At 39.9% G+C, this 22,294-nt stretch overlaps 3 protein-coding genes, 1 long non-coding RNA gene and 1 other non-coding gene across 9 annotated transcripts; 3 read left to right on the forward strand and 2 right to left on the reverse strand.

Annotated features, from left to right (window-relative positions):
• Positions 1-290: 290 nt before the first annotated feature.
• Positions 291-8,547, reverse strand: aplnr2 (apelin receptor 2). 3 transcript variants are annotated; one of them, XM_017309724.1, is made up of 3 exons: positions 5,842-6,048; positions 5,502-5,555; positions 291-2,147 (listed from the first exon to the last, which is right to left on the reverse strand). In XM_017309724.1, the coding sequence occupies exons 1-3, from the start codon at positions 5,917-5,919 to the stop codon at positions 717-719; spliced, it is 1,563 nt and encodes a 520-aa protein (XP_017165213.1). In that variant the 5' UTR covers positions 5,920-6,048; the 3' UTR covers positions 291-716. The 3 variants fall into 3 exon arrangements, with proteins under 3 accessions (XP_017165213.1, XP_008430993.1, XP_017165214.1); XM_008432771.2 differs by lacking the exons at positions 5,502-5,555; positions 5,842-6,048 and adding an exon at positions 8,512-8,547; XM_017309725.1 differs by lacking the exons at positions 5,502-5,555; positions 5,842-6,048 and adding an exon at positions 3,049-3,309.
• Positions 5,915-6,909, forward strand: LOC103478813 (endonuclease domain-containing 1 protein-like). Its single transcript, XM_008432873.2, has 2 exons — positions 5,915-6,230; positions 6,310-6,909. The coding sequence occupies exons 1-2, from the start codon at positions 5,937-5,939 to the stop codon at positions 6,907-6,909; spliced, it is 894 nt and encodes a 297-aa protein (XP_008431095.1). The 5' UTR covers positions 5,915-5,936.
• LOC103478752 (uncharacterized) lies at positions 7,684-10,388 on the forward strand. Its single transcript, XR_535839.2, has 2 exons — positions 7,684-8,250; positions 9,767-10,388. It is a non-coding gene; the product is annotated as an uncharacterized LOC103478752 (long non-coding RNA).
• Positions 10,389-11,038: 650 nt separating this feature from the next.
• pus7 (pseudouridine synthase 7) lies at positions 11,039-20,118 on the reverse strand. Of its 3 annotated transcripts, XM_008432765.2 has the most exons (18): positions 20,008-20,118; positions 19,733-19,835; positions 18,801-19,115; positions 18,621-18,705; positions 17,982-18,098; positions 17,730-17,874; positions 16,540-16,557; positions 16,118-16,229; positions 15,955-16,032; positions 15,641-15,769; positions 14,647-14,772; positions 14,494-14,555; positions 13,900-14,060; positions 13,612-13,738; positions 13,365-13,466; positions 13,030-13,159; positions 12,799-12,890; positions 11,039-11,452 (listed from the first exon to the last, which is right to left on the reverse strand). In XM_008432765.2, the coding sequence occupies exons 3-18, from the start codon at positions 19,103-19,105 to the stop codon at positions 11,316-11,318; spliced, it is 1,926 nt and encodes a 641-aa protein (XP_008430987.1). In that variant the 5' UTR covers positions 19,106-19,115; positions 19,733-19,835; positions 20,008-20,118; the 3' UTR covers positions 11,039-11,315. The 3 variants fall into 3 exon arrangements, with proteins under 3 accessions (XP_008430987.1, XP_008430989.1, XP_008430988.1); XM_008432767.2 differs by lacking the exon at positions 16,540-16,557; XM_008432766.2 differs by lacking the exon at positions 19,733-19,835 and having other exon boundaries at positions 20,008-20,105.
• A 1,432-nt stretch (positions 20,119-21,550) lies between these two features.
• On the forward strand, positions 21,551-21,624 carry trnat-agu (transfer RNA threonine (anticodon AGU)). The gene has a single exon. It is a non-coding gene; the product is annotated as a tRNA-Thr (tRNA).
• Positions 21,625-22,294: the final 670 nt, after the last annotated feature.

Consider the following 22,294-nt stretch of genomic DNA (forward strand, 5'->3'; position numbering starts at 1 on the left):
GCAAAATCAACAACTGAAGTTTTTACCTTCTTTTGGACAAAGATGTACACATCAATTTTCTCCATTTGCAGTCTTTAAATCATAGTTTATTTTTAATGTAATTATTTTATGAGTCATTAGTGTATTTTTACAACTTTTGACTTGTATCTCTTTTGAAGTGTTTCTTTCTTCTTAATTGTATCATTTTGAAAATTTCTGTAATGATTTTGTATTCGAAAGGTCACAAACAAAAAAACGTTCATTATCATTAATGTTGTTTATGTCGCATATAAAAAAGTCAACAGAGGAAATTTCAATATGATGTGGCCTTTTATTATTGTCATAAAGAAAGATAAACAGTGAAAAGTCAAAAACAGTAGTGCAACACAAACCAACAAACACAAAGTACCCTCTGAATGTATCACATATCATGTATCATGAGAAGCTTTTATCTGACCCCAGATTATTTCTGCCTCAAATAATTTAGGAAGCATGTGCATTTTCTTATAGGAAACATCTCGATAGTACCCCGTGGAAAAATACTGTTTGAACATTTCCATTTCTGGATGTTAACTGTAAAAGTCTCATACAAGCTGGACAGAGCAAATGCTCAGGCAGCTGGGAATTTTAGACGTAACAATGTGCAACAAATATTTAGTTTCTCTTTTATTTTTTTTAGATTCAATTTTATTCTGCTTTTGAACTGAACATGAAGAGTTTATTATTCCTTTTCCTTCTCATAACTTGTCCTCTTCCTCTTCATCCTCTCGTGCCCTTGCTGGAGAGGTCGAGCTCCTCTGCTGTTTCTCGTGTTCTTCTTTCCTCCCTTCTCCCTCTGCTTCTCTTCTGCACATCCCGCACCACACGAGCAGAGTTGCTCTGCATTGTTCCCTGAATGACTGGTCACAGGCGGCGTAGAGCAGAGGGTTCAGGCAGGAGTTGAGGTAAGCCAAACAGGTGACGAACGGATGAGCAGCCAGCAGAGCCTGGTGTAGAGGACATGTATACGGGACAAAGCCCAACTCCAGCAGGATGTAGACAGTCTTGTTGACGTTGAGTGGCATCCAGCAAAGGAAGAAGGCCATCACTAAAGTGACAATGACCCTGAGGAGTCTGCGCTGGCGCCTGCGGTCGGGACGGGGGCCACGTCCAAAGTGCCTGCTGAGCAGCTGAGCCAATGAGCAGTAGCAGAAAAGCAGGATGACAAGAGGTAGCAGGAAGCCAATTAAGGTTGACTTTATGCTCAACACGGCATCCCACCACACTTCTGCCCTGCCTTTTTCATCCTCTTCAAGATCTCCCCCAACCAGCATGGAGTAATCCATCTGGCAGGAAAGGATGACAGATCTGGGGTCATCCTCAGACTTGGGGTCAAGTTCCACTTCCCTGATGGAACGCAGCAGCAAGCCAGGAAGAGCCAGGACCGCTGCTACCACCCACACCACTACCAGTATCCACAGCGTCCTGTTGGGACCCCTCGGCGAGGGATGGTGGCCGGAGTGCCAGCGTCCCTTCAGGACCCTGTACCGCTCCACACTGAGCATGCTCAGACTGAATACGCTGGCGTACATGTTGAGAGCGGTGAGGAAGCTGCTGATCTGGCAAAGGGGTTGCCCAAAAGGCCAGTGGTAGCCCATTGCTGTGTAGGTAGCCCATAAAGGGAGCGTTACAAGGAAGCAAAGGTCAGCTAACGCCAAACTGGCTATCAGAGAATCTGTGAGGGAGCGAGAGGGCTGAGGGATTGAGGGAGGGCACAAGGAAGAGGTGAAGGAATGAGAGGAAGCTCTGTTACTCCGTCCTGATGGTTTGTTTTTACAAGGAGAAGGCGCATGTTGGCGATCTGCTCTGAAACAGCAGCAACACTGCTCTCCTATCCTGATCCCGTCGGGTCGACGCAGGTACACCCAGAGCACCAAGGTGTTACCAAGGCAACCCACCAAGAAGGCCAGAATATAGAAAGACGGGATGATGGAGAAGGAGGGATACCAGTCGTCGTAGTCGCAGTGACCCGGATCGGGGGTGGGAGTGGAGGAGGTGGGGAAGTCTGACATCTTTCTATAAAACAAATCCAGGCATCGTGATTTACTTTGAATGAAGGCTGTTGAGATTGAGAGCCTGGACACGTTTCCTGTTTCCCGTTCTGTCCTCTGGGTGTTGACTTGGATTGTCTGAAAATTCAGAGAAAACAGTGACGTTTTACAGATTTGAATACCTTCTTATTCTGTGACTTACAACTGCAGACAGTGCCTTCCAGAAGTTTTGCCATTTTACAACCACAAACTGCAATGTATCATGCTGTTGTCAGATACAATCAGGACAATGTGGCCTATAGTTTTTGGTTTTTTTCCCCCTTTGCTCTGACACCCCTAAATAAAACCTTGTACAACCCACTGACTTCAAAAGTCACCTAATTGGACAAGTCAATTTGTGCAGATTTTAACCTGTTTGTTTTAGACAAACAGATTCAAAGTTAGAGAATATTTGAGAACAAATAGCATCACTAAGTCCTGAACACACCAGAGAGGTCAGGAATAAATCAATGGAGAACTTTACCTGCACATATCTGGGCTTTATGAAAGAATATCCCAAATACCATCTAAAGTTTGCCAAAAGCCATAGGAAATATATAAAAGAAATTGTTCTTGTTGGAGGAAGCCAAAATTAAGGCATATAGCTGGTGGAAAACGTATTAAGCACAGCAACCCCACAGTGAAACATGGTCGTGGCACCAGCATCCTGTGGGGATACTTTTCTTGAGTAGGAACAGATAAGCTAGTCAGAGTCAGAGAAAATGTGGATGATGCTAAGTATATGGCAACACATAAATAGATCTGTGAGTGAAATGACTGGGACGGTTGCCTCCCAGCAGGACCCTTAACATTCAGTCAGAGCTACAATAGAATAGCTTAGATCAAAGATTAGGTTTTTTTTTATTTGTCAAAAAAGATTTTAATCGTTCTTTTCCTTCTTCTAGAAAAACAAGAGTGAATATTTCAATGTTTCAATATTTCAACTTGAGAAAGAAATACTAAGAAATCTTAAATGGGATTAATTCTAAAGCTCTCTTACCTTGATAAGCTTGGGTAATATCCTTGTGTTGATACTAAAAATATGACTACCATTGTAGAGAGAAACCAAAACCTCCTAACTCAGTCGTCTGTCTCTCTATCTGGTCATGAAACAGTGGATGTCTGCTGCTTCAGCTTGCCAACTGGAGAGAGAGGGCTGAATATATTTCACTGCATCCTCCACTGACAAGAATGGGGAAAAATACACAGACAAAGTCCTCCTTTTTTCTTTTTTACATTCTCGAAGCAGACCACCCCAAGAGAGGTACAAGACCTATAAACATCCATCCCCCCCCCCCCCAAAATAAACACGAACAGCTCCTGTAAGGCATGAAACAGCCCCCCGTTCCTCTATCAAACACGGCCCATCCACAACAGGCAAATAAACGGCGTCTCCTGGCTCTCACACGGCCCGTCTTCAACACGGAGACACAAACGCATTGGAATGCATCCACAGGACAGAAATATCTACAAACACCCGTCATCCTCTATGTGACTCGTTTAAACAGAGGGGGGACACCGTAACGAACTGCAACAACCAACAACGAGAAAATAACTCAACAGACATTCAGAGTCCGATCACAACTGATCGACAGAAAACCAATGACCTGAAACTGGTGGACACACAGGACCCGTTAACAATTAATTCCAACATGACAAATGAAAAGATTTTTTTGGAAACACCAAAGTGATTGAATTCATTGCCGATCATCTTCAGATTCTGTCTAAATTTACCCACCATAAAAATGAGAACAATTGCTTCCCCAAGAGCAGGAGTGGCAAGAAAAATGTGTGTACTGCACAGCTGGAGTTGAGAAGACAAAATGTAATTCATTAACGAGAATATTTAATGTTGGAATGATAATGACTTCACTGAGGATATATTATAAATCTTAGCCTTGGGAAAACAATATTTTCTTGTTAAAGAAGGAAAATTGAAATCCTTCAATTGAAATTTCTTTTATTTGCACATGATCTGCTTTACTCTCCAAAAGTGTTTTTACTCATTTTCATACAGGGAGTGATATTACAATCTGAAAGTACAGGCAAATATCCTAGTACGGCTGGTATGAAGTCACCATTTAAGCTACACAGAAGAAAAACTCAAAAAAATATAAGATCAGTAATAAATAGTTCACATTCAAATATGTGTTTCAGCGGGATATTAAGCATTAAAGAAACAACATTAATTCATTTTTTATAGCTGACACAAGACAGAAAATGTAACATTTACATTGCTAATTATCTACTGTATAGTTGAAAGTAGGCATACCAACTGGACTGACCCTTAGAGGTGACTGTAAACAGAATCTAAAAATATGTTATTGCTGTTGTAACTTCTGTTTTCACTAGAGGTTTAGTCTCAAACTAGGCATCTGCAACTGGATTTTTTAATTGGTAAGAGGGCACGGCTAGGTCAATATGGAGTTACATCGTAAAAGGTGAAGAACTTTGGGTGGTAAACAGGAAGAGTTTGTTTCCACAGAGGCCGTGCTGCCATCGGCCTTTTGTTATGGGAACAGATGTTTCTGAGAAACGCTCCCCACTCTTTTCTCCTGCATGAAAAAAACACACAGCTTTGAGTTACAAAAGAAGACGGTGGAGGGAGAGTCAACACAAGCATTTCCTAGGGAAGAAAACTGCGCAGGAAGTTAAAGGATGTGTAACAAGACTCCTGCAGGAGTCATGAGAGCCATAAATTTATTACGTTTAGAAAACGCAAATTTCTAGAGCGCATCATGGTGTCAAGCTGGAAAACCAGCGAGTTTCGCCATTTGTTGTTATGCTATCTGTTCAGACACGATTATATTGATGTGTTTCTTTACATTTTATCCACCCAAACACTGAGAAACATGTTGAAGAATATGTTTCTTGGTGTCCCCCATTGGTTTAATGAGAAACAAACTGATGTAAAAATAAAAAGTTTATGCTTGTACTCATTACATTCTATCAGCAAGCTCAGGTTTCCCCTGTTAGAGCATCAACTTTAGGGGCAATGTCATTGTATTTGTAACAGAAAATGTGAAAATCCAGCAACTAAAAACAAAGAGAAGCACGTCATAGTTACAAGTTTTAATAATCAGTGGCATTTGGTAATTGCTATGATGTTATCTTTTAGGAATACAAAGGGATAATGTTCCTGTCTCCGTTTTATACTTCCAAATACTGAAGTAAGATGTTCACTAATAGATATTGTGAAGCACTGTGGTTTTTTTTTGGTTTTTTTACTGATTCAATAACAAACAATTGTGCTACTAAATAGTACATATTGCCATCTTTCAGTGTTTTATATGTGCAGCAGCCTTATGTGATACTGAACATAAGGATGGATTCTCTCTAGGTACTCCAGTTTCCTCCCACAGTTCAAAAATATGACCGCTAGGCTAACTGGTCTCTCTAAGTTGTCCTTAGATGTGAGTGCGTCTCTGTGTTGTCCTGTGATGGACTGCTGACCTGTCCAGGTTTTACCCAATGACCACTGGATATAGGCACCAGCTCCTGGCAAACCTGCAAGGAGAAATATGTAGAGACTAAATATGTATAAGAGGATGGATATGTAGTGTAATTATATGTCATATAATCCTAACCAGACATATTAAGATAAACGTATAGGAAGAGTTTTAAACATGTTTCCTCTGGACTGACTATCTACCTCTATTCTTTTAAAAAGTTGCTTTAATGAATACAAAAAAGAAGATGCCTTTTAGACCTAACTGTGCTGTGGAAGTGGCTGTTAAAACAGCGAGAGGGTTTTTGGGTGTGTGCAAAGGAAATAAGATAAGGATTTGCATACCTGAAATGGCATGAGGTATGGAGTAAGCTGAGGAGTGAGAGAGCAACTAAAAGAGATTAAATGCAGTCCGGAGATCATATTCTGTAGGTTTCATCATGTCCGTCTACAGAACCGAAGGGAAACTCTTGTATTTTCTCATCGTTGTAATGGCAGGAGCAGAGGTCCAGGACAACATCTCACCGGAGTGTAAGCAGTTCTTGTACATGGGGACTATACCACGAGGGCTTGAGGAGCAACCTTTGAAAAAGATTTGCCAGTACTATGCAGGCAAGCCGCGGTTCTTCACCCTCTATGACTCCTTCAGCCACATCCCCGTTTACTCTGCGTACACGTTCAAGCGCTCGGACGGTTCCAAAAAGGTTGATGTACCCTGGATGTATGAGCCACAGGTAAGAATGGTTGTTGACCAAAGATGAATTCGAATTAAATTGTTTTGTTTTGTTACTCTGACACTGTTTGTCCTCACAGCTTTCTTTGGTGTCTGGATCCAGAGAGATGGAGCCGTTCCCTTCTGCAAATATTCACAAGAGCTTTGAGGATTCCCAGGCTGTGCTCGACGACTACTCCGACACTGTGATCTTCGAACGAGGCCAGCTGAATCCAGACGAGCATCAGGCCGACCCAGAGGATAAAGCGGCCACCTACACTCTGACCAACGTGGTTCCCAGGGTCCGAGAGTTCAACATCGGTCCTTGGAAAATGCATGAACACACCATGCGCAAGAGGCTGAACAACTACTGCCGTGGAACTGCCTATGTGGTCACAGGGATCACCACCTCAGGCCACACCATTCGCCGCCATAACATTAACCGCCTGGGCATTCCTACCTACCTCTGGTCGGCCTACTGCTGCGCTGAGTTTGATCACAACGCTCCCTACTCGGAGCGCTCAAAGTTTCCTGCGTTTGCTGCTTATGGGCTCAATGACAGGGAAAACAACAAGGTTCAAGAGATGACGGTTCAACAGCTGGAGGACTTCCTGAAGAGGGTAACATATGTCAGTGGCTCCTTCCAGATCTTCTATGACAACTGTGTGCCTCCTAATACTGCTAGTGGCCTATTGGCCTAAGAAAGGGAAAGTAGATGAATTCTTAGTTTAACTATGCAATGTAGACAGTTTTAATTCCTCTCTGTTAGCTCCTTGACTTTCAAATGTTTCTGTAGTAGCTTCTTATTTCACTGAATACTCAGCAATCTCAGCCACAGCAAGTATCACCCAGCTCAATATATTTTAGCTCTGTTTCTTTTGCGAAGCATTACCAGGCTTTGGTTTATACACAAATGCCCATAAATTCACAAATTAATTGGTTGTACCCTCTACTCACATTATCCGTTTTATGGCATCTGGCCGTAACTGGAATGATACCAGCCTGTGAAGGCGTTTTGTCCAGTCAAAACAGATTAGACCAATGTTTTACATTTTCTATACCTGGCAGAGAAGCTAAGTCACATAAAGATGTTTCACTTGGCCAAGTCAAGAATTTTGCTTGGGTTTTGAAAGGGATTGTTTGGAGTTTGAGGGAGTCGGCAAGTTTTATTTACATTCAGATTCTGACTCCTGATGTTACGCGGTGATTTAAATAAATGTTAATCTGAAATTAAATGTCCATATTTTGTCTTCATTTTCATCTTCATCTCATTATTATGTTTTTGAAAATCTAATTAGTGTATAAAACACTAAATAAGAACAACGACCCAAATTTAGAAAAACAATTATTTGATGTAAATAGTGGCCATATCTAGAGTGCAAGAATAGTTTTCTCTCCACTGTTTGCGTAAACGATGTAGATTTTATTTTGAAAAGCGGCTCGTGGTGTAGAATACCATAATGCCGCGAGGTCTTGCGCACAACAGAACGGTATGCAGCCTGATTTCAATATCCACTATACACGAGACCTTTCCCTGTTGAATGTGAACTCAGACTCATAAAGCACGGCTGTAGCGTTTGACTCAAGAAACTGGAGCAGGTTTTGGCCCCTCCATCTGTTTTCTTGACCATCACTCCACGCTGAGCGCGCTCCATAAGGTGATGCGACGCTCATGGCGGGGTCCCTGCTACGCTCTCCCTACAACCAATGAGACCGCCCCACGCTCCAGTCACGTGATAGAAAGAAGCGGTGGCTTCTTGACACCGTAAGCCAAGAAAGAGTGGAAATGTGTGGTCGTGGTTCAGCACAAAAAAAAAGCCCAACATCTGATTCTGGACCTATCATGCTGCTGATAAAACTAGAAGATGCCCCTGCCGAGGGATGCCAGGAGCAGTGAGATTCTGACACTGGGAGCAGCTTACTGGTGCAAACCTGACACCAGCAGGTGCCAGTCAGTCATCATGGTGGATCTGAAATTTGGTTTGATGACGTCAATATGAGAAACTACAGACTGATAGGAGGAACCAAAGAGCCCAATAAAGGTAAAGGCAAATCTTCTGAAGTCGGGATATAATTGATTTAATTTCACATAATTATCGCGGTAGAATTTGTTAAAACTTAATGAAATATATTTGTCCTATTTGATGTTTGTTGTGACGTATGCTCACAAACGAACGAGGTAATTAGTCCAATTTTGTCGTTTATTGAATGTTCCGAAACTACAGCAGGTGTAATGAGCCACAGCAAAGGTAAAAAAAAGGTAAAACAACCCGAATAGACTATCAACTGGAAACATCTCCTACCTTTTTACTCTCGGTCTCTTTGTCGTTTAAGCACACCCGTTGCCGTGGCAACCGCATGCGCCCCGCAAGCCGAGCAAAGATTACATTAAAAACATTCAGTCCGTTACGATATCAGGTTTCCAGGCTTGATATTTATTTCTCGATTATTAATAAGCCTCTCATGAACACAGTGGTGGTTGAGTAGCTAATTTAAACTCCTGCTCTGTTCGTCAGTCGGTCTTTTAGTCGCTTTTTTGTTTTGTTTTTTGTTAATGGAACCGAAACGCACAGAATTGCGCAACACCTTGTTGAAACAATAATTACTGAGATTATTAATTTTAACATGTTTCGTTGACTTTTTATAATTATTCTTTTTTTAATGAAGCTACAAACGTTTAGGATCTTAGTGAATATTTTTGATAAGCCTGTCAGAAGAGGAAGTGCTGGTCTCAGCGTCCTGGCGGCGTTCAGTTTGTCACCTGCCGAGATCGACTCAAAACCTTTCCGCGATCGATCGGTCGATTGCGATCGACGTATTGAGCACCCCTGCGTTAATGTTTCCACATTTTGTTACAGCCAGGTGTTTTCTAAAATGAATCAGCTTTATCCCCCACCACCATCAACACACAACTCCATAATGAAAAGACAAAGAACATTTTAGAAAATTCCAGTTTTCTTTTTACCATTAGAAACTGTTTATAGATCATCAGTTCCATTGCTTAGCATTAACCACTTTTGGCAGGAATCACACTTTGAAGCCCATACAAGCTAGCTCCGCAAATCTGTCATTTTCTTTCATTCATACGTACTTAGGTTTTAATATATTATCATTTTCCTTTATGAATAGCCTTTAAGATTGTTAATTTATGCTACCCAACATTCTAGGCTAAGCCAACATGAAATTTATAGCATTTAAGCTAACATTAGTTTTTAGTTCATTTTGATGTAAGAACTAAGATTAGCTTACTGAGTATCTTACGTTAAGGCTATTCAGCGTGTTGGCATACGTCATCATGAAATTAGCATTTAAGCTAACATTAGTTTTTAGCAAATTTTGATGTAAGAACTGAAATCAGCTTACTGAATGGGTTAAGTTAATGTTATTCAGCGTGTTAATGAGTCTCCATGACATTACCATTTAAGCTAATATTAGCTCTTAAGCTAATATTGACCTAAAAACTAAATGATTAATATTCCCCAACCTTCTCTAGTGCAACCCAACATGATAAAATTACTTTATGTTGTTCTAACGTGCAGTTTTCTGCGCTCATTTCAGAAAAAAAGGAAGCTGGGTGTAAATGTCACTCCCACGACTCAGACTGCCTCTCCTTGTAATGCCAGTCCGTCTTCTTCCTGTGCCGGTTCAGTTAAGCCCCATCCCATGATCCCCCTGACGAGCAACTCCACCAACCAGCCAGCTTCTGTGTGTCCAAGTCTAGCAGTGGATGTAGGTAACAGCTTAATGAACGCTCCTTGGTCCTACAGCAGCACCAACTTCTCAATCTGCTCCGACCAGAAGGTGACAGCAAGGAACGAGACGCGTTTGCAGAGTGGCTCCGGTCAGCCATTCACAACTTTGATGCACTCTATCTGGAGGAGGTGCCAGCGGGAGCTGAGTGATGTAATGTACAGGTTTATCGGAGAGAATGATGCTGTGAGGGCCGGTGGCCAGGCTACTGGTCAGTTTTCTGACCCAACTGCGCAAAATGACCTGGAAGAACACAAATGGAGGCCAAAATAATTGCTAAAGCTTTCTAGGATAGAAACTGTGTTTGTACTTCTTTTATCATCTCCTTCAAGTCTGAGTAAGTCTGGAAAGATGAAAATTGAAGCACAGACTTTTCCTTATTCTGCAATCTAGAAGAAAAAAATAAATAAAAACATGAGAGGTCCTTATATCGATATTTTTTAAATGCTGCTTTACAAAATAACTTGAATTTTGATCCAAGATAAAGGTGTCAAAGGTTACAATGATGTGTAACAGACATTGATTAGTTCTACTCAGATTTTTTGTTTTGAATTTTTTTTGATCAAGCCCGACTCTAGCCCAGCTGTCTGGCCATACAGCCAAAGAGGAATGAAGAGAGACAGCAACAGCAACTGGAGTGGATTAGCTGGGCTTGCCAACAATAGTCTTCAGAGTGTTGCTTATTTAATTTCAACACCATTCAGAGATATTTTAAAGTAGCTTAATTTGTTGCATCCGTTAGCATGGGAGGTGTGATGGCTCACAGTCAACTGCCTGGCAACTGGTGGGGGAGGGGCAGCACTGAGTTAGACACCATTTGATTTTACCAATGAATATAAACCAGCCTCAGTAAAACATTGTGATGAAATGATACTTTTTAAATATCCAAACAATTGAAATATTTCTATAACTTAACTGTGTCATTTTCTAAACAGGAAATGTTGGAAAAAAAAACGTTTGACTATTATGGTGGATTTTACTGCATTACTGTAATAATTATAAACTTTAGTTTTATATTTACCGGATATGCTTTAAACCACAGTAATAAATGTTTTTAATAAATGGAATCAGACTCAGATGTTAGTCACTTTAAGTTTACTCCTATTTACAGCCAGAAGTAAAAAAAAACAAAAAAACTTTTCTATACAAACCAGCATCAGAGTGATAAGCACCCAGAATGAAAAGCTCTTACTTATATTATCACTGAAAATATACAGTAAAATCATAAAATTGAATATTGTTGTTTAGCTCTTCATCCTTGCACACACCACAGACAACAAACATGTTCGTAGAGAACAGAGTTGTTGTAGATTTGTGCCTGCAGCAGTCCAGTTCGAGGCCAACGAGTCGTCTGATCTCAGTTAAACCAAACTGTGTTGAGCTGCGTCTGTTTCTTGATGCTGGTGTCCAACTTGAGGACCTCCCTGATCGCCATGGTAGCATAAGTCGAGGGAGGCAGGGAGAACTCCATCCGCAGAGACCGGTACTTCCCGTCTGAGGGGAGGAATCAAACACACAGCACAGGTCATCTCTCGTGTCAGATGGTTTTAGAAACGGCTGACTATCTGACCCGCTAACAACGTTCAGGATCAGTCGGTCGGTCCATCACTTTTTCACAACAGATTTAGACCCAACTGGCGTTTCTTCACATCGACCTTAATATTCTGCTTAAACACGGTTCCGCTGGCTTAAGGAAGCTACTATACACTGTTCTAATAGTCCTGAGACATGCAGCTATGCTAATGCTAGCATGTTTATTCAGTTGTTGATCAATTTTATTCTAGCCAAACTCTTCACTGCAGTTCCAGGTAGTTATGAGTGGAGGTAAAGTATTGAAAAGGTTGCTTCTCCTGCTGAATAGTAGGGCTGTAGTGATACAATAATCATGATACGATACACGATATTCTGCTCACAATACGATATATATTGCGATATTCCGCAAATGATACAATTCATTACACTTTTGCGATTTTCTGAAAGATTTTAGAGGGACAGAGTGATTTTGGTGACATTTTGTGACTTATAGCGTTGGATTGAATTAATTTAACTGAAAACTGATAAAAAGCACCATTGTGTCCATGTCCACCATGGTTGGACATGGACAAAGACTACTTAAAGTCGACAGCTGGACAAAATGAATCAAAGAAGTGGTGAGAAAACATGTTTCTTTTAATTGAAACAGTACAAACTGTAGCTTACATGCATTTGTAAATTAAATAAGTCCACCAAGTATCCTGCTCTGAATAGTTTGATACCTTTTTAACCTTGACACTTAACATCTGAAGGAATCACTCTAAGCCTGATGACCTAATCACTCTCCCGACAAAGCAAGCAGTGAGTGAGCAAGGTGACAGTTGAATGTTACTATACTTGCGGATGAATATCGATTTTTTTTTTTTCTAGGAAAGAAAATATCGATATACATCACAAAATCAATATTATTACACAGCCCTACTGAATAGATGTAGTGCTTTGCTTTGTTCAGCTTAAAATTTAATGAGTATGGTTTTAGCAGCGCTCTATGAACTTGACAGGAAACATGGATATGATGAAGAGAAGCTACATTTTTACATGTAAACAGGACATGATTATAAAAAAGCAGCTTGGTGATGCTCTTGACAGGCAATCGCCACAGGTATTTCAGAGTAACTCCCAATCAGAGTAACGTTTGATTGTGAGATCATAGGTTTTTGGTTGAAATCATCTTATTTTTTATACTTTAATCACCTTTGGTTACTTTTGACAAAAAACAGGTTGCATCTTTAAAGCATACAAGAAATATATATATAAAAAAGTTTTTCATATGGCTTCCGTTCAAAGGAAATCTGAAATGAGCAGACCTTTGTTGAAGACAGGAGCAGGTTTATTCTCCAGTTTCTCAAAATCGCTGTGCACCAGAGAGATCCGCGGGTCGTCATAGTGAATCACCTCCCTGCGACAAGAGAACGAAGTGTCAGCGTCTCTTATTAAAGCAGATAAAATCACTGCAGCATTCAAACAAAAGTCTAATTATTTAACCACCAAGAGGGTTGAGGTAGAAAAAAATAGACAAAACATGAAATCCTGCTAACCAGCTGACGTCAGTGGGTCTGATGATGACGCGTCTGTAGGCTCCGGCAAGGGAGTAGTCCTTCACTTTGTGCCTCATGTTGTCCAGGTCCAGGCCGTCAGCAGAGAGCAGCTCCCTGTATCCCTCACCGACTGACAGAAACAAGACGTAATTACATTTTCCAATTAAAAAAAAGAGATTTTTTTTCTTTCTATTTTTTAAATCTATTGTTATATATATAACTGATCACAACGGTTCGTAATTGGGACAACTCAGACGCACAGGGTGTCCCTAATTTTTCCTAATAAATTTATGTTTATAATAAAGAAGAAAGGGAATCACAAAGACATGTCTTACTGTGGTGGGAGGGGTAGATGACGTCATACCCAGGAAGTGGCATCACGATGTCATGGATGGAGTGGCTCTCGGCCTCCTCTGCAGTCAGGACGCGTGCTGTGGCTGTGGGAGCAGACGAGAAGCAAAAAGGCTGACGATTCAACTTTTGACAGCATTTTCCTATATGATAGATCACTTTTAAACCAAACTCTGTTCATTTTAGTTTAGAAATACTTTTCGGAACAAGTTAAAGGAAAACTGAGCTTACTTCCTCTGAGAACCAGATCGCCCTCCACCGCCTTCAGGCCGAAGGTTTCGATCCTGCGACTCACCATGGTGTTCCACACCACGCTCTGGTAGCTGTGAACGTACATCAGCCGGGTGTTCCGGGGGATCTAGAAAAATAAAAATAAAGGCAAAAATAAATCTGTGTGTTTATTGTCTCTGCTGAATTCATATCTATGCAAGTCTTGACAGGGAAGAAAGATAAAACATCTATCACAAAGGATTTTTCTCCCGCTTTAACACGCCCCGGTATTGAAGATATGAAACGAACCAGTCCGAAGGAGGTGACGATGTTTTTCTTGCCGTACATGGACAGGCCTCGGAGCAGCTGTCCCTCCACGCAGCGCTTGTTGGGCAGCTTCTTCAGCGCAGCCTCTGGGTCCTGAGTCTTCGCCCACTCCTCCCTGCAGCGAACCAGATATTCTTTCTCTGCTGTAGAAAGTGATCCAGACAAAGAAGGTGTAAGATACTGTTTACAGCTGTACAGATACAAAATCTGAGTCATCACTGGGGCTTTAGTAAACTGTGTGTAAACTACCGTATAAGTATTTCAGTTGCAAGCATATATGAAGGAAGACTGATTAAAAAACATGAAAAACAAATACAGTCAATGTACTCAAATAAAACTCCATCAGTTGCTTTATGCCTTATGTGATGTCATCAGAGACATTGGAGCTTGTTTTAGGAAGGGAACATTTCATCTTGCATAATTATTTACAACAAAAAAGTAAATTAAAAACAAAACAATGACATGCTTTCATTTCATTTTTCATCTAAACTAAGTACTTAACTAAACTATGCACTTTAAAAATATATATAAATGTCTGGCAAGCAGCTTTAAAAGCAAAAAGAAAAAAAACTCAACCTCCAGGCCGAGGTTTGAGAATCAAATCCACCACTTGGTTCCAGTCGTTTCTCAGGATGGCCCTGAAACAAAGCGAAACCAGACGATCTGAGTTCTCCCTCCGGCGCGTCACAATTCGCCGCATCCTGTTGGGATTTTCTGCAGGCAGATCACCTGCCTACTTGCTGCGTGGGCACGGCGGTGGTGCCGAAGCGCTGCATCCCGTAGTAGTTGATGAAGCCAGTCTGCTTGAGGGACCCCATGGCCTGATGGACCTGCTCGTCCGTTCCTGAGATGTTCCTTGTGAGAAACAACAAAGAGAGATAAAATCAAAAAGTAGCTTTGATATAAAATAGAAAAAGAATAATGAATAAAAAAAATTCTGACAGGGACTTTGTGCCATCACAAAACTAAAAGAAAACATGAATGTATTAAACTCTTGAGGCAAAATTCACTTCTTTTGAACATCAGCTGCTCTTCCCCTCACGAGTCCAGCGTTTGCAACATTTACATAATATAATTTTTCAAAAGAATTCAATAATTCCCTGTGACTTGATCCGAATTCAAGCATGCTTGTCAAACAAGATGGTAGATCTTGACGGGGGACCCCCAGGGAATGCAATGGTGAAAGAAAATTAAAATTTTCCCCAAATGTAATCTTCTAAAACAGAAAATTTGCAATGAAAATGCCCAGAGCCTATTTATTACCCCCCCCTCCCCTCAAAAATAATCAAGCTTTACAAAAGGCATCACCTCAGGAATGCCTTTTTTTGGACACAAACAACAAAGAAAAAAAATTATTACATTTTTTATAGCAGGGCTGGTTAAAAAAACAAAAAAAAGCATAACATCCTGTTTAAAAAGTCGTTGAAACCTAAATTTTGAGTTTCATTCAATATTTTTGTTGGAGGATTAAATCCAAAACAAAGGGATGCGCGATGTTATCGGCAATAAAATCAGTATTGGCTGATGGTTTGTAACGTATCGGTCTCAGTCATGATGCCATTTTAGCTTGCAAAAGAAAGGTGAGGCTGCAAACAACAAAAAGTACAAAACCCCTAAACATTGGATCTAAATACAGGTTCATTGTTGTCAGGTGTATTTCACCAACATTTGCTCATTTGTGAATTTTGTGCAACACACTTGTACTGTTCCTGTGTCTGCTGACCTGATGACCACAGTGAAGTGGTTTCCCTGCAGCTCCCCGAGCTTCAGAGGATGGTTTTTGTAGCAGAAGTTGCCGAGCTTCAGGTTCATGAGGCACTTGTTAAGGTGAGCCAGCCTCTCTGCAGTGATCCTACGTAAGCGGACAGGAAAACAACAAGTCGGATCCACAAATCGGAAAATCTGTGGTTGATTTCCCAGCAACCGCACACATATTTAACAAATCCAACACCAAATAGTTGAGGTATATCAGACTGGCAACCGTTGTAGCAACAATTTAGCCAAAAAACAAACAAAAGAAATGTGTCTACCACTCACTTGAGAACTGCAATTTCCTGAACTGTGATGGCCCTCTTGTCCTTGGTGCCCATGTAGGAGAACATGTTGGGTCTAAGCCTGGAAAAACCCATGGATCGTTGCATACACCTTTACATCACCTTACTTATACATAAAAGAAAAATTATTCTCGTCAAAATCAGACCTGAGGAACTTTGAGAGCACATTGATTGCATCCATGGTGTCTTTGTTCTCCTTGTAAAGAGCAAAGTGGCAATAGCTGCCACGGTTTTTGGGCCAAAAGTGCTTCCTTGGAGCTTTTGTGGAGACAGAAAAAGAAAAGAAAAAAACATGATGAGAAACATTTCAAATAAACTTTTTAGAATACAAAAACTCACTAAAAACACCACGATTCTACCAACAAAGTTGAAGATACAAATGTGTTTAGCAGCGTGAGATAGACGACCCCTTTCAACGCTTTACACGAGACACAATCATAAACTAGTTTAAATCTTTTAATCTTTAAGTAAGTGATCTGGTTATGTAGCATTTCTGATTTTACTCCTTTACACCCAGTAACTCAGCATGAATCTCAACCAGAGCCACTGTTTTTTAGACAGTTCTTACCTGCAGCTGTTTTGACTTCTATCCACAAGAGAAGAGCAAAAGGAGGATAGAATAATGTTACTAAGAAAAGAGGCTCCAACAAACCAAAGGACAGATTGCCATGTCAGGATGTGGGTCAGGGGTGTCCAAACTTTTTGTCACGTGGGCCAAAATCATCTTGTCAAAAGTATTTGCAGACAAAAAATAAAATAAGAAGAAACTAAAATCAAGAAAATATTTTTTTTTCATAGGAAAGTGTTGTTAGGATTCTTGATGGATTTTGCACGTTTGCCGCATTAAAGGAAAATAATTTATTTTTCAAATGCTTTTGGGCTCGATTGAACAGATTTATTCTCAATTATAAGAACAAGATTTGGGTCACTTTGTTTCAAAATGGTTGCTACATTTAGCCAACTGTTATAAATAAAATAAAATAAAAATCTGATTTTAGTGCAGCAAAGTAAAAGTCTCTGGTTCTGTTGACTATAAAAGCTCGGTTATAGAAACATGAATACCTCGTCTTGTACTAAGCATTTTCCACTCTAAGAAAAATTATGTCAGTAATAGTTTTAACCCTGATTAGAATAAAGTCGTCCGCATCAACCACCTGTGCAGGATGGGCCAAAGTTGCATCTTTCCTGAACTGGAGCTGAGAACAAACAAAATTATTCCAGGGGCCACAAATGGCCCCCTGGCCGCACTTTGGACACCCCTGATGTGAGTCATGCAGGAGCCTGGGAGAACTGCTCTCTGTTTAAATGTTTTTACGCAGAAGTAGTTTTTTTTATTATTTCAGAACTGATCCCAAATATTAAAAATAATAATAATAATAATAATAAAGCATCAGTGCGACCTCTGAGCAGAATCATGCAGATGTGTTAATCATGCACATGTGCATGCAACATACAGCGACTTGCAGATGAACTAGTACCCATTTTGTCATGTTACAACCACAAACCTAACCGGCCTGCACCTGCCACACTTTTCAGATTTTCACTGACAAAATGAACCTGTGTATCGTTCTCCTTGCTACTTCACAACTATGCACTATTTTTGTAATTTTACATTAAAGTTTTGGTTGTAATGTGAGAAAATGTGGAGGAAAATAAAGAGGAGGTGAGAACACTATTGGAAGGCTCTGCAGTCTGGATGCAGGTAAAGAGAAACATGCAGTAAACCTTAATAATGGACAAGCTGAGAGTTATTTTTACCTGCTAACGCCTTCTTCCCTGCAGCATGGTAGGCCACTATGAACTTGTGGCCTTCTTTCTCTTCCGTCTTTGTTTCCAGACCAGGAAACTGAGTCTTGATAGCTTTGTGGACGAGCGTTCTTTTCTCCTTCGTATCGTCTTTCACCTACGAAAGTGGGGGGGAAAAAAACACGGTGGAGGAATCTCGTCGGACCGCGGTGCTCGTTTGGGAGTCCTACGCTGAAAAAGGAAGCGGGTCTCCTTCGGGCTCACCTCGATGGAGACGTTTCCTTCTTTATTCTTGAAGAGCTGCAGCTCGCCGAGCTGCTTTTTCTGCTCCTCCGTCAGCACGTCGCAATCACTCGGTTGTTGCTCGGACTGTGCTGCTTCCTAAAAAAAAAGAAAAAAACACAACACGTAACAGAAGAACAACACTTTGGATAAATCGTGATCATGCATAGATTTAAACAAAAATACTTTTTTCTCAACGTTGTCAAGTTTAGCTAGAGGGATTAATATCCCATTTCTGATTGTTTGCAATACCACGTATACAAAAGATATCTTCTAAACTGAAAAGAACGTTTGGAAAGGAGGATTAAAAACCCTAAACTTTGACAGCATGTCTTCACAGACAGCCTCATCTTCATTGAGTTTTTTTGCGAATCACTTATAGGCTGCAAGTAAGTGTCGCTTTGCTGACATTTTTAGCTTTCATCTAACTTCACCCCCACAGCGATTTGGTTGTTTTCCCCCCTTTTGCAAAGATGTTGATGCTAAAAAATAGGCCGAATCTGTTGCTGCAGCCAAGATGCTGGAAGCAAAAACAGCAAATAAAGTTTCTTAAATTACCGCTCTGTTTTCAGGCGGGACGCCCCTACTTAACTCTGGAATGAAAGACGATTGACATCTTACCTCGCTGTCTGCTGGGATGGAGAGATCATCTAAATGCACCATCTTTCCTTGTTTGTTGATTTCATGCACAACAAAATCAGAATACCTGAACACAAGCCACAAGAAAGGATCCATTTATCGAACAGACGTGAAGATGCATTCAAAAACATATTGTCGAGCAAAACCAGAGGAGAACCAAACCTTTCCTTCAGGATTCCAGAGAACCCTTCGTGGTCACTGACGTACTTCAGGATGCCGACGTCCGTCTCAGTCAGGCCGTGCTTCATCATGTCAGCAAAGCTCTCGCCGTCCTCCTCTCCGTCACTCGCCTGTCCTTCCTGCTCCTCCTCCTCACCACAGCCGCCGCCGCCATCTGTGTTGGGAGCGTTCCCGTTTTCACCGTCGACTTTTGGCTTTTTCGCTGGCGTCTCTTCGTCCCCGTCCTGCAGACAGGTTCTCTTCTCTCCAACCGGGGTGGCGTTAGACACAGGCTCTGTCTCAGCCATCAAAGTCGAGCTAAACCAAAATAAAACATTTCTTGTTGATCTAAATGTACCGCACAAAGTTTGTTAAATACAAGAAAATGACTGCAGCCAAAAGTAGTTGGTCGTTTAATTATTATATTTCAAGTGCAATGCGTGTCGATTAATCGTGATGAATCGATTATTGAACTAATCGTCAGCTACTTTACCTATCAATTAATCATTAACTGGACCAACAACAACAAAAAAGAGTAGCATACTCAGAGCAGAAATTAAGCCAAAACGGTACAAAAATTATATACATGTTCTATTTAAAAATATATAAACTGTCGGTAAATATGATTTTCATGTGCCACCCATGCAAACGCATTCTTTGCGACAAATGACCAGGCATACGCTAAAAGAATGCTATGTTATTGCATTCAAATGTTAAATGTTTATGTTCTTATTTAACAGATGATTCGAATTGTACACACTTTTTGCATTTTTAATGTATTTCTAATATTGTTTTAAAAATGTTTAAATTAAAAATCTGCAGAAAGTTATTTTTTATATAGGCCTCAAAATAGGCGATAACTAAAATAAATGTGACCTGAAGTTCCCAGGATGTATAGAGGATGACAAGGTAAACAGAGAGAAGTTAAAACATACTGTTTACAAAGCTGGAGCAGAGAATGTTTGTGAATCTGGAAAACTCTTCTTATCTTCCACCGAACAGTCAGTCGCAGATACGTCTTAGGAGCACAGCTTGACGCTGACAACGAAAAGAAACCCCACCATCACAATCATTTTAAAACTAAGCAGCTGAAGCCAAATGGTGCTAATGCTGAGGAAGCTATGTCATCATTTGGAGAGCCGAACGTAAAATGGAGCAACGAGTAAATAAAAGCGAGCAACGCTGGGATTACTGACATACACCTGTTTACCTGTTTGTGTTGATGTTCAACAGAGGATGGAAAGCGGTAAGGAAAAACAGCGTCTATCACACGTGTATGTGTGAAAGACCCCGGAAACACATCTAAGCCCAAAGCCCGCCCACGTCCGTGATTGGCTGGAGGAGCTAACAATGAGGAAGTGACGCATTTAATGTCTTCAAAATGCAGCTTTATTAACTTTAAACAAAAATTACAATACAATAGAAACAGTTGGGGAAAAAAACTCATTAGAATATAATTGAAAATTTATTTATTTTACCAATTTGATCAAGAAAAAAATTCTCATAATAAATACATTCATCACACAAAAAGTGATATATTTCAGGCTTTTATTTTTGCTAGTTACAGTGAAATTAATGTTTTAATTAATGTTACACAAATGTGTTATGACCGAGACAGTTAGGGGCAAGACTGCTGTGTGAAAATTCTTCAGCATGCTGTCATTTACACCCTCAACCACGCCACGAGACATTAGAAAAAATATCTAATATCGCAACAAAAAAAAAATTCAATACAAGCCCGACAACCTATTGAAAAATATGTTTTGTAAAGTGCATACATTCAATATTTAGTTGAGACTCTTATACAAATGGCTGCATCTATGTGGTGTATTTATTTTAAAAGTGGCTCGTTTTTTCTTTTGTTACTTAATGAAGTTTTCCACGTTTCCTGAATTTGGCCTCTAGAGGGAGCCATACCAAAGTAGCTGCACAGAAGTCCCCGCCCATTTGGTTTCATACAGATTGGTAGGAAAGCAGCCATTGCTGCAAAAACCTAGCCGAATGTTTCAAAACAATAACCAATAAGTGAGTACGTTATTTTTGGTATGTTTTATATTTAAAGCCAACACTTAATAAAAAAAAAATAATAAAAACAATAACCAATAAGTGAGTAAGTTATTTTTGGTATGTTTTATATTTAAGGCCAACACTTAATAAAAAAATAAAATAAAAAAAACAATAAAAAATAACATAACGTAAATTGGTTGACTACAGATGACATTTCACATTTTGCATTTACACGGTTTGACCTCGTCTTATTAAAAATAAAATTACAAAATTGGACATGTTATTATTCTTCCCRTAAAGAATGTGGTATCTTTAGAAGCTTATAATMATTTGTGAATGAAAAAACAAATAAGTAACTAAAATTAATTAAAACCGCCAACATTCCAATTTTTAAAAATTGAGAACCTCAGAAAACACTTTTTACGATGGTTTTATATGTATAAGCAATTATTTGAGCGCTTTGTGTTGTATCACATTCCACAACATTTTTTCCATGAGCGGAAAATACAACAATCAGCAAAAGGCAATCAGAAATCTCTTCCAAAAGAATTTTATAACAAACACACTTTATCAGACTGCATTAGTGTCTTGATACATTTAATATCTATAATCTAAAAAAGCCTTCCACATAAAAGAAAATAATAATTATGATACTTTTGTTAGTTGTTTACCATTACTTCATCATTAAAATTAATAGCCATGCATCACTCAGTATTAAAAAGTAGATATTGTGACTCTGAATTAGTGGTGCTGTGGCTTAGTTGGTTAAYGCGCCTGTCTAGTAAACAGGAGATCCTGGGTTCAAATCCCAGCAGTGCCTTTTGTGTATTAATTTATATCATATAGGAGCTACCAAACAGGTGTTTTATATAGATGCATACATCYMAGCTCTATCCCCTGAGATTATATTCTGAAAAAATAAAATCCTGTATTTTAAAGTGTAGATGATAGATTTCTTGACATTCGCTGTTAAAATTAAAACATTTTTATATCAGTATAATATTGTTTAAAAGCAAACAAGACTTCTCGAGTATGACTGAGATGCTCTTCCATCTCAGTACACCTGGCTGTGTCTAATATTTAGACACAGCCATACAGATATCTGTATATGTTTGTACAGATATCTACAAACATATCTGTGTAGATATGTTCAGAAAAATGAGCGTTTGTTGCTTTACGGGACGTAGTTATGGTTGTTAGTGTGTAGGAGTGGAATGGGAGGTGGAGCTGTCAGCTCTTTTCTTGTAAAACCAGCTCTCAGTTTCAATAAAGGAYGCAGACGCCATGTCTACTTTTAAGGCCATTAACTAAGCCATCCTGTTTTTATTGGTGAGATTCAGATTTGTCTGACTCTTTGCTCTGCTACACGTYTAGACTGCTGGACAACAGATTGTGAAGAGCATATTTTCTTTCAGTCATGATAAATATAGCCTGCTGTTATTAATAACTTTGCATTTGTATTGCCATGTCTCTCCTGAATTCTTGGGTAG

The sequence above is a fragment of the Poecilia reticulata genome, linkage group LG16 (assembly GCF_000633615.1).
Source record: "Poecilia reticulata strain Guanapo linkage group LG16, Guppy_female_1.0+MT, whole genome shotgun sequence".
Taxonomy (NCBI): Eukaryota; Metazoa; Chordata; class Actinopteri; order Cyprinodontiformes; family Poeciliidae; genus Poecilia; species Poecilia reticulata.

Bases quoted from the DNA above. Each gene is read 5' to 3' on its own strand.
- pus7 (XM_008432765.2), bottom strand. From the start codon at position 19,105: ATGGCTGAGACAGAGCCTGTGTCTAACGCCACCCCGGTTGGAGAGAAG. The intron at 18,099-18,620 runs GTAAGATGTCAA...CTTTTTTTTTAG, and splicing joins CCATCCCAGCAGACAGCGAG to GAAGCAGCACAGTCCGAGCA. The intron at 13,160-13,364 runs GTAAGACATGTC...TGTTTCTGTCAG, and splicing joins CATCTACCCCTCCCACCACA to TCGGTGAGGGATACAGGGAG.
- aplnr2 (XM_017309724.1), bottom strand. From the start codon at position 5,919: ATGATCTCCGGACTGCATTTAATCTCTTTTAGTTGCTCTCTCACTCCT. The intron at 5,556-5,841 runs GTATGCAAATCC...TTCTCCTTGCAG, and splicing joins CATACCTCATGCCATTTCAG to GTTTGCCAGGAGCTGGTGCC. The intron at 2,148-5,501 runs GTCAGCAGTCCA...CTGAATTTTCAG, and splicing joins ATTGGGTAAAACCTGGACAG to ACAATCCAAGTCAACACCCA.
- LOC103478813 (XM_008432873.2), top strand. From the start codon at position 5,937: ATGTCCGTCTACAGAACCGAAGGGAAACTCTTGTATTTTCTCATCGTT. The intron at 6,231-6,309 runs GTAAGAATGGTT...TTGTCCTCACAG, and splicing joins CCTGGATGTATGAGCCACAG to CTTTCTTTGGTGTCTGGATC.